Source organism: Embiotoca jacksoni, unplaced genomic scaffold, assembly GCF_022577435.1.
Source record: "Embiotoca jacksoni isolate LCO1_2020_lvr unplaced genomic scaffold, fEmbJac1.0.p SCAF_123, whole genome shotgun sequence".
NCBI lineage: Eukaryota > Metazoa > Chordata > Actinopteri > Embiotocidae > Embiotoca > Embiotoca jacksoni.
Genome location: NW_027185256.1, coordinates 355,238 through 366,478, shown reverse-complemented (window position 1 = coordinate 366,478; position 11,241 = coordinate 355,238). Strand labels below are relative to the sequence as shown.

At 39.1% G+C, this 11,241-nt stretch overlaps 1 protein-coding gene across 1 annotated transcript; it reads right to left on the bottom strand.

The window, feature by feature from the left end:
• Positions 1-5,493: 5,493 nt before the first annotated feature.
• LOC138195754 (mucin-5AC-like) lies at positions 5,494-10,434 on the bottom strand. The gene is made up of 10 exons (XM_069145401.1): positions 9,157-10,434; positions 8,788-8,849; positions 8,547-8,692; positions 8,100-8,443; positions 7,926-7,990; positions 7,588-7,781; positions 6,965-7,188; positions 6,363-6,424; positions 6,119-6,267; positions 5,494-6,022 (listed from the first exon to the last, which is right to left on the bottom strand). Exons 1-10 carry the CDS (start codon positions 10,336-10,338, stop codon positions 5,940-5,942), a joined length of 2,511 nt encoding a protein of 836 aa, XP_069001502.1. The 5' UTR covers positions 10,339-10,434; the 3' UTR covers positions 5,494-5,939.
• Positions 10,435-11,241: the final 807 nt, after the last annotated feature.

Genomic DNA, 11,241 nt, shown 5'->3' with positions numbered 1-11,241 from the left:
AATTGTTGATTTTACAACCTCATTTCCCAAAAAGTTGGTACACTGTTAAAATGTGAATAAAAACAGAATGCGATGATTTTCAAATCATGTAAACCCATATCTAATTGAAAATAGACCAAAGACAACACATCAAATCTTGAAACTTTGAAATTATTTTGTTTTATGAATTCTTCTTTGAATTTGATGGCAGCAACACATTTCAAATGAGTTAGGACATGGGAAACATGAATACTGGAAAAGTTGTGTAACGCTAAAAGAAACACCTACTTGAACATCTCACAACTAATTATGTAAATTCACAACAGATTAGTAACATTATTGGGAATAAAAATAGCATCCCAGAGTCTCTCAGCAATGAAGATGTGGAGGGCTTCACCACTCTGTGAAAAACTGCATGGACAAATGGTGCAACAATTAAGAATATTGTTCCTCAACATAAAATTGCAAAGAATTTGAAGATTTGATCATCTATGGTATATAAAATCATTAAAAGATTCACAGAATCCAGAGAAACCTCTGCAGGCAAGGGAAAAGGCCGAAAACCAATATTGAATGGCCGTGATCTTCGGGCCCGCAGGCAGCGCTGCATTAAAAACAGACATGTTTGGAGAAATCACTGCATATGCTCAGGAACACTTCTGAAAACCATTGTCTGTAAAAAAAAAAAAAAAAAAGAGTTCATTGCTGCATCCACAAATTCTGGTAAAAACTATCATGCAAAGAACGCATACTGTATATCAACATGCTCCCGAAACACAGCAGTTTTTCAGGCCCCAAGCTCATTTAAGATGGTCTGAGGCGAAGCGGAAAACTGTCCTGTGGTCTGACAAATCAAAATTTGTGTTTCTTTTTGGAAATCATGGATGCCGCATCCTTCAGACTAAAGAGGAGAGGGCTCATCCAGCTTGTTATCAGCGCACTGCTCAAACACCAGCATCCGTTATAGGGATGCATTAGTGTACATGGCAGGGGTAGCTTGCACATCTTAGAAGGAACTATTTTTGCTAAATGATACAGGTTTTGGACCAACATATGCTGCCATCCAGACAAAAACATTTTCAGGAAGAGCTTGTTTAATTCAGCAAGACAATGCCAAACTATACTCTGCACATATTACAACAGCATGGCTTCGGAATAAAAGAGTCTGGGTGCTGAGCTGGTCTGCCTGCACTTTTTTTTAAGGATTACATTTTTGCACAGAGTACATCAAAATGTTGTGAATTTGACATTTTGGCTTCACTACCTTAATGGGTTCAATTGACAGCAACCAAACTTTGTAACAAAATTAAAATGAACAATTATAACATAGCCTGCCTCCCGTCTTCAGCAAGAAATTGTGATACAAGTGTTGTAAATGGCTTCTGACGTTTTTATGTTGTTTTCTTAAATCAAGCCATTTCAAAAAACAATCACATTATCAGTCATCTTACCTGTTAGAATCAGGAAAATACGTATAATCCATCCAACACCCATTCTCTCTCACTTTGAATCTGTAACATCAAACAATACAGAGATTTACTCACCAAAGTAGCATGTGAAACACTTTTACATTACAGATAGTAGCAGCATTTCTTTCTTTTTAATGTTAATATTGAAATCCTTGTGAGCATAACTTTTAAAGAAATCTTCAAAGAAAAAGTATTTACAACAATCACATTGTGATGTGAATTGTTTGGTTCTATATTTTTAAACTACTTAATTCACAGTATTTAGTCTTGATTACGCTGCAGACGATTTAATCTGCAAATGACAACCTCCCTTTTTTTGTGTTGATTACACCACTGCTGAGACAAATTCATAAAAATCTGAACTCTGAAAAAAAGCTTACTATTTTGACCAAACTTTGATCAAATACAACTTTCCCTTTGTGACAGTTTTTGTTTTAAACATACATTTCCACTGATGTGGCATTCTGACAAAATACAAACAGCAATCTTAATATGTTCAGAATGTTCAGCAACACAAATGAATTACCTTCATTATATTGACATGAAAGCAGATGATGCAGTGTATATGCATGTACAAAAGTGAACAAATGTACTCACCCAAAATGAAAATAGAAGAAGAAAAGCTATGAAGTTCACCCTTTAATTTGGTATAGTTGTTTTGTTTTTTTCAAATTTGAGTTTAAGTTTCGTCTCATTCACACCACAATCCTCTCATCATATGTGACATTCCACATTTACTAAAGTCTTTACATTTTGGAACACAAAAAAAAGGCAAGATAGATTTTTCAGAAATTTTGCAAAACTTGATGAACAAAAATGCAGTCTGTCAGTCGGTCAGTTCTCTAGCTCAGTTTGAAAGCATACTCCTTGTTATGTGAACTAGTGGTGAAACCTTCTTTCATGTTAAGTCAGGATAAACAAATATTTCTATCTAACAGCTACCACACAAAGGCCTTATTTGTTTGTAATGCAAAAACATTTGAATGTCAAAGCCCTCTCAGATTCTCTGGCAGTGAAGATTTTAAAGCTTAACATTGATGTTATAGGTTAAAGTTGAAGATTTCTGTGATTTATCGAGATGCTCATTTCTGTGTGACCTGCAGCTAGTTTCAATGCAATCAGAATATCCCTTTGTGTTACCATATTCTCAGAAAAAGATTGAAAGTCTGGAAGAAGCAAGAAAAAGAAATAGACCTCATGACTTGATTAAACATTGTCAATGAATTTAGTTTCACTAATGGATCCCATTAAACCAGAAATCTTATCCACTCTTTGAAAACATAAACTTGAAAGGACATGTTTTGCTTACACTTGTAGTTGACTCGTCAATGAACTAGTATTGTTCTAAAAGTTTGTGTCACACAATATCAGCATAAAAGTCCATAAAAACACAGCTCAACCTATCAAGTTAATATGAAAGGAATTTCTGTATTTATTTTTCAAAGCACGTTGCATTGTTGGAGCAAGAACCCCCATCAGGTGCTAAAAATGCAACAGGCCGGGCAGCCAATACACACATTGGTTACTCAGTCAAAGTTTCACAAAATCTCAGAATTGGAAAAACATGTCACACTTGTGTGATAAAAAAAAAAAAAAAAAAAAAAAAAAAAAAAAACACTTTTTAAAGTGAGGTGTTTTATGTTAAATAAGTTTTGAGAATTTTCAGGGGTGAAGAAAATTTTAGCAAATGTTACTGAGGATATGCTGTAAATTTACCGACATATCAGTTTAAGGATGGACAGAAGTGTCTGTGAATGGCACAGAGGATAACCTGTGAATCTACAGAGTTCTTCGTTGTTGGATTTATGATGGAAATGTCTGTAAACTTAAGGGAAGTCAGTGAATTTTCAGACAGGACATTATGGAGTGTATTTTGTTCCTTTAATTGTACTGCAGTTCCACAAATCTGTCAAATATACAGTACATCATCAGCTTACAGTGAAACTGGTGAGAATTGGTGTGACAGTGCATTTCTGGAAAATGGACATTGACATTGGCACTAAACATGTAACAGTACATTAATTAACAGTTGTTACATTTGTCAGATGTTTATATGTATATGATGTATATATATATATATATATGTGTGTGTCTTATTATATTCATATAGTGTTTCCAAAACAACACATGGTGTTCAGAAATGAATGTGTCTGAATAAGTTATGGACTGTATGAATCTGCCCTTAAACACATCATAATATGGCTGTCAGTTAAAGCAGTCCGCACTGGGTTTAAGTTAAGCCTCAGAAACAGTGACCCCTAGAGGACACAGCAGCTGGGTTTCAGACTGCACCACACAGGTACAATTCAAACTGCAGGTTCTGAGGACACCACATCTAAGATAATCAGTCCATCAAACAGTACTGTTAAAAGGGAATAAAGGCTTTTCACACTGTGCTCAGGAATATGTTTTCCTCTATCTTGATAAAGCTGCTGTTTTTAGTATTTTACCTGATGTACCACTGCAAGTGACTATTTCAAGCATGTTTAGTTTACAAAAATGTCCTGGGTTTACTTACCATGCTGTTTACTTTGATACACATCTCTTTCCCTCTTTATTTACAGAGAAATAAAAACTTAACTAATACTTAAATACCTATAACAAACATAACTGATCACACCAGAATAAGCCAGAGAGTATTTAAAACTATACATTAAAAGTAACTTGGCCCTCGGTCCACTGGCTTGAACATTGGATAGATCTTAAACGTGCTGGAGGATGATTGCCTAAAAATATCTCAGAACTTGAAGTGATCTGCAAGGAAGAGTGGGTGAAAACTCCTAAACCGAGAACTGAAGGCAGCTGTTTCCTCAGTCCTGACTGACAGTCGAGTGCTCAGACTTTAAAATATACCACAATATTTGTTTGGTTCACAATTTCAGAAAAGTTCCAAAAAATAATAATTAACAGTGTGTTAATCTTTGAAAAAGCTCTTTTTCTATGTCTGTTTGCTGCAGTGGTTGTATTTATTTTGTTTCACTTCTAAAATCAACGTGTGTCACTTTCTGAGGGATGTTGAAACGTCTCCATACAACTATATATTCAATGGCACTTCCATCGAGAAAACAGAGATAGCATTATGTTAAGCTACAACTTTCATGACATTTCTGATACATTTGTACTTTATTTATAACATACGGATTACATTTAATAATCACCAATGTCAAATGAATATGTAGGATACATCAATGTTTCCAAAAGTATGTATTTGGGGAAAATTGTATTTACCAATCATAAAGTCCAGTTTGTTTATGAAAATTAGATGATTTCATGAGTACCTTCTCAGCTGCATTTAATGTCTTTGAATAAACCATTAGGGAAAATACTGAAAATGGTCATCAAGAAAGAATTTTACTATTCCAGTTTTTTTAAGATGCAGCAGGGAAATGAGCTGAAACATCCAAGTAAATAACTTGAACATCTGCCCTTTCGAGTGGCCCAGTCAGAGACCAAACCTTAACCCAATAGATACTGAGCTATGTGGTAATCCTCATTGATCTCTGAAGTTATCTTTGCTGCTGTTTCTTTCCTGTTTTTCTTGATTTTACTCATATTCATGGGGTTGAATTTGTTGTTGGGGTTTGTCATTTTTTAAAATCTTTTTGACAAGACACCAAACTGTGGAGGATGTGGGTTTGAGTTTTTACTGAGCTGTTGAGAGTTTTTCTTGGTGCAAACAAACAGAGCGTGATCTTTTCACTGAGCTCACTTTGTGTTGTTTTGCCCTTGTTGAAGTTGCTTTAAGCAAATCACTTCCATGGTAATTTATAGAGAACATATAAGGTCAATCCTGCAAGTAAGGATGTGTTTCTCTACATACCAACAATTCACTTAATTAAAAAATGTCCCCTTGCGGGATTAATAAAGTAACTATCTATCTATTTATCTATCTTGTAAATTGCTTAAGGTTTGCTGACATATCAACTGTCCAAATACCTTTAAGGGCCAACTGTATGTCCTGATGTTTTCTTCCTGACCAAACCTGATTCACTGACCTCAGTGGGAATAGCAGATTGTGAAAGTAAAAAAAGAATAGAATCAGCCCTTGGTTCTGTACATATCTTCAGTACTTTTAATAGAATCATCTTCAGTTTATTAGAATACACATTGTTTGTACCTGCTTCAGATGGCAAATACTTATTAGCATTATCATTAGTATATATACAGTGTAGTATGTCTTTTATTATTATTATTATTATTTATTATTTAGTCACAGAATACACATGTACTATAAACACATTTAAATATGAAAATTGACTTCGTAGATTCATTTATGGAACGTCAAAGAGAGTTCCAGCAAAACTCTGAGCAATTAAGGCTCAGTAGATTTGCAGTCATCTTTTATAATCAACTTGTGTAGTAAACCTAACTTATCGAGAAGTTCTCTCTGAGTCATATTAGATTGCAGTTCATCAGGAGTCCTTGTTCATGCCAGTGACAGCAGCCGGTTTTTAATGGGATGTCACGTGGACATCAGCACAGTCGTTAATGCTAGTGCGACATTAGCCATGAGAGCAGCACCAAGCAGGATGCAGTGATGAGACTGATGTTGTGGCTTACTCCACCCGACACTTCTGCAAATGTTGAAAAAAAGAAACAAGGCATTGCTTTAACAAACAACTGTGTGATGTTATAGATTTTTGATAAGGATAACATCCAACATTGCTTACGTGTGCCATCCACAAAAATAGAGTTGGTGTCAATGTTGAAGGCGGTGATGTTGGAAGCTGCATTGACCAAAACGTTTGCGATCTGAGTGTTGTCAGGAACAGATGTAGATGCAAATCTAAGGTTCATGTTGTTGATGATTGATCCATTGCTGCAAAAGGAATTAGAAAAACATTGTTTTAATTATATGACTGTATATGGTCAATATAGCAAAAGACTATATCAGTATAATCATAAACAAATTACCTGAATGAAATCACTGTCAATGAGCGGAATGAAGAAAATGTTGTTTGGTAGAAAGGTTCAAGCTACAGAAATAAAAACAATAAGTAAGTATACAGCATATGCTACAGTCTAATGGCTTGTGCATCTTCACTTCCCAATTAACCACTGTGATTATAGTATTTCATTTTCACTATGTAATAACACTGATGCATTTCCCATTCACCCAATTTCCACTTTACCACATATTGAATGTGTGCTATAAACTCTCTATTGAAAGATAATGCATTATTTCATCTTTAAGAAGTCACCACAAGCAATAAGCTTCTCCAGCATCCAACCAGATTTTAAAATGGACATGTGTTGCAAACATTTGTTTATACTTTGTTTTACAATTGAAAATAAGTTTGCTGAAGTTTTCTTTAGTTCACACTATACAATCTAACTCCATAACATTTGGATTGGGAATTTTAAATTGGATGTCTTTGCGTTGAAAAGGGATGACTGCACGAATGAAAAGAAAATATGGCTAATTGCAGAAATACTGTCACAATATAATGTTGTGTTTAAACTTGATTAGAATGACTATACTTGGTGTATGGTTTCACTTCAAGAAAAATACTTACTGTTGACTTTAACAGTGCAGCTCGATTTATAAACGCTGCAGATAATGAATTCTGTAAGTCATTTGTAAATGTCTCCCCAGCAGATCTGAAAGTCAACTGCCTCGTTGTTACCGCCTCGGCAGTTGTTGCTGGTGTTGCAGCATTTGTTGCTGTGGTTGTTGCAGATGGGATTGCAGAAGTCGTTGAATTTAAAGTGGGGGCTGCAGTTGTGGAATTTGGTGTGCCTGTAAACAAATGGAACGATGTAAAAAAATTAAAAAAAAGTTTCTGTTAGCCAGTTTCTTTTAAACAGACATATACTGTCCATAACAATAGAGTGTATGTTTATGTACAGTAAGTCACATTTACTGATATTTGTCACAGTGGACTTAATTGTATTAATGACTGTATAGTATTTGTCATCCCAGCAATTTGTCAAAGGATTAAGAACAGAAAGAGAAATAACTCTAAACGCAACGTGGTGTAAGGAGAGACAATGCCTTAGGGATCATTGATTTAGACTAAGTAATGACTAATGTATTATTCATTGAGACAACAGGATTGTTCACCAGCAAACACGTACATGACACAGCCAGAGATAAATAACCTTTTTAATGAATTTCTTGTGGCCACTGTTTACTTACGAATTACTTGGACAGAGTTGGCTTGAACTGTGAGATTGAAGGCAGAAAATGAACTGTTGGGACTGGACACAGCATCCACTAAGGTTTCTGCAACAACATCAGCCTGTGGAATTTCTTCAAGTGTCGAAGTTTGGTTGAACTCAACCCCGACCTCTGCTTCAGTGTTATCCATTCGTGTTCTAGCGCCAGCTTGCCTGCATAAAAGAAATACATACCTCAATTAACATTGATAAGTTTTACATGTGTAATTGTTTCTCTTTTGTCTTTATTAATATGAGCTTTATATATTAATATTAATGACCAAAAGTCAATTTGATTCTCAAAATGTAAAAACTTACGTAAACCTGATGATAAAAGTGCGGATAAAAAGCACCCCAAATCGAGCACTGTAGATGATATCGCACTGTGGGAAGTAAAAAAAATACGAATAAAGTTGTTTTCAAATTAAATAAAAAACAACTACGAACTCACTTAGTACACATTGAAACAAATAATTGTGACACTGTACCCACCACTGTCACCACTCTTATCTCCAGGCTCCTAAACTGCTCACTGTTTCTATTTGTGAGTTCTTCTACGAATGGCTCTTCCACAACTGCAGCAAGAACCACAATTTGTGGGGGAGCTTCAGTTGTTGTTGTGGTAGTAGCAATAGTTGTTGTTGCTGTTGTTGCTGCTGCAGTTGTTGCATCAGTTGTTGTTGATACTCCAGTTGTCGCTTCAGTGGCAGCTGTTGTCGCCGCTTCAGTGGTAGGTGCTGGGGCAACCGTAATCGCTTCAGTGGTAGCTGTTGTCGCCGCTTCAGTGGTAGGTGCTGGGGCAACCGTAATCGCTTCAGTGGTAGCTCCACTTGAAGCTGTCAATATAGACAAAAGGGTGAAACACCATTGTTTACTAAACATGTCCTGTTATTGACAAGTTTGCTCACTTATTACTCTATATTGCTCGATATTACTTACTTGATATGCCATTGATGTTGATGGAGTTGCTTTCAATGTCGAAACCGACGACGTTTGCATTTATCAAAGTGTTCGCAACCTGAGTGCTATCAGGAACAGATGTGCTTTGAAACCTGAGGTTCATGATGTTGATGATAGATCCATTTCTAGTAAAGGAGAAACACAAATCACAGTTTTGTATTTTTGATTCGGAACAGTTTTTTAAAAATTGTAACAGGATAAGTCAAAATATTCTTATTACCTGAATTCTACCACGTCCAAAGATGTGAAGGAAGAAAACTGACTTTGGAAGACAGGTTCAAGCTGCAAAAACAAAATAACAAGTAATCTTTAAAAAATTTTGTCCATTTTTTTCCAAGGTAAAATGCACAGTAAAGCTTAATTATATTTGTCTCTGTCATCAGTTCCATCTGGAAATTTAACCAACTATCTTGAATTCTATTGTAGTCCAACAGACTACTTTTTTGTAATTTACATTATTATTTTGAAAAGCTCATTGATGGCATTTCTATTGAATAGTTACAGTTGAATATCAGAAGGGGCTTGAGTGCTCCGATTGAATATTTCAAGGTGAACATAAAGGATTTTTTTTTTTAAATGGGAGACGTACCTGATTCTTTATCATCAAAGCTCGACTTTTAAAAGCTGCAGATGAGGGAATCAGTAAGTCAGTTGTAAATGTGTCTTGAACAGATCTGAACGTCAAAACTGTTACTGTGATGGCAACAGTTGTAGCCACTTCAGTGGTAGCCGTCGTCACAGTTTCAGTGGTAGGTGTTGTCACAGTTTCAGTGGTAGGTGTTGTCACAGCTTCAGTGGTAGCCGTTGTCACCGCTTCAGAGGTAGCCGTTGTCGCCGCTTCAGTGGTAGATGTTGTCACAGCTTCAGTGGTAGTTGTTGTCACCGCTTCAGAGGTAGCTGTTGTCACCGCTTCAGAGGTAGGTGTTGTCACAGCTTCAGTGGTAGGTGTTGTCACAGCTTCAGTGGTAGTTGTTGTCACCGCTTCAGAGGTAGCCGTTGTCGCCGCTTCTGTGGTAGCCGTTGTCGCCGCTTCAGTGGTAGGCGTTGTCACCGCATCACTGGTAGCCGTTGTCACCGCTTCAGTGGTAGGTGTTGTCACCACTTCAGTGTTAGGCGTTGTCACCGCTTCAGAGGTAGCCGTTGTCACCGCTTCAGAGGTAGGTGTTGTCACAGCTTCAGTGGTAGGTGTTGTCACAGCTTCAGTGGTAGTTGTTGTCACCGCTTCAGAGGTAGGTGTTGTCACAGCTTCAGTGGTAGGTGTTGTCACAGCTTCAGTGGTAGTTGTTGTCACCGCTTCAGAGGTAGCCGTTGTCACCGCTTCAGTGGTAGGTGTTGTCGCAGCTTCAGTGGTAGGTGTTGCCACCACTTCAGTGGTAGCCGTTGTCGCCGCTTCAGTGGTAGCCGTTGTCACCGCTTCAGTGGTAGCCGTTGTCGCCGCTTCAGTGGTAGGTGTCGTCACCCCTTCAGTGGTAGCCGTCGTCACAGCTTCAGTGGTAGGTGTTGTCGCCGCTTCAGTGGTAGCCGTTGTCACCACTTCAGTGGTAGCCGTTGTCGCCGCTTCAGTGGTAACCGTTGTCGCCGCTTCAGTGGTAGGCGTTGTCACCGCTTCAGTGGTAGCCGTTGTTGCCGCTTCAGTGGTAGGTGTTGTCACCGCTTCAGTGGTAGGTGTTGTCACCGCTTCAGTGGTAACCGTCGTCACCGCTTCAGTGGTAGCAGTTGTCGCCGCTTCAGTGGTAGCCGTTGTCACCGCTTCAGTGGTAGGTGTCGTCATCCCTTCAGTGGTAGCCGTCGTCGCAGCTTCAGTGGTAGGTATTGTCGCCGCTTCAGTGGTAACCGTTGTCGCCGCTTCAGTGGTAGGCGTTGTCACTGCTTCAGTGGTAGCCGTTGTCGCCGCTTCAGTGGTAGGTGTCGTCACCCCTTCAGTGGTAGCAGTCGTCACAGCTTCAGTGGTAGGCGTCGTCACCGCTTCAGTGGTAGGTGTAGTCACCACTTCAGTGGTAGCCGTCGTCGACCCTTCAGTGGTAGGTGTTGTCACAGCTTCAGTGGTCGGTGTTGTCACCGCATCAGTGGTAGCCGTTGTCGCCGCTTCAGTGGTAGCCGTTGTCGCCGCTTCAGAGGTAGCCGTTGTCGCCGCTTCAGTGGTAGCCGTTGTCGCAGCTTGAGTGGTAGGTGTCGTCACCCCTTCAGTGGTAGCCGTCGTCACAACTTCAGTGGTAGCAGTCGTCACAGCTTCAGTGGTAGGCGTCGTCACCGCTTCAGTGGTAGGCGTTGTCACCGCTTCAGTGGTAGCCGTTGTCGCCGCTTCAGTGGTAGCCGTTGTCGCCGCTTCAGAGGTAGCCGTTGTCACAGCTTCAGTGGTAGGTGTTGTCGCCGCTTCAGAGGTAGCCGTTGTCGCCGCTTCAGTGGTAGCTGTTGTCGCCGCTTCAGTGGTAGCTGTTGTCGCCGCTTCAGTGGTAGCCATTGTCACCGCTTCAGTGGTAGGTGTTGTCGCCGCTTCAGTGGTAGCCGTTGTCGACCCTTCAGTGGTAGGCGTTGTCACCGCTTCAGTGGTAGGTGTCGTCACCCCTTCAGTGGTAGCCGTCGTCACAGCTTCAGTGGTAGGTGTTGTCGCCGGTTCAGTGGTAACCGTTGTCGCCGCTTCAGTGGTAGGCGTTGTCACCGCTTCAGTGGTAGC

Bases quoted from the DNA above. Each gene is read 5' to 3' on its own strand.
- LOC138195754 (XM_069145401.1), bottom strand. From the start codon at position 10,338: ATGACGACACCTACCACTGAAGCGGTGACAACGGCTACCACTGAAGCG. The intron at 8,444-8,546 runs GTAAGTAATATC...CTATATTGACAG, and splicing joins CAACATCAATGGCATATCAA to CTTCAAGTGGAGCTACCACT. The intron at 7,991-8,099 runs GTGGGTACAGTG...TACTTCCCACAG, and splicing joins AGATAAGAGTGGTGACAGTG to TGCGATATCATCTACAGTGC.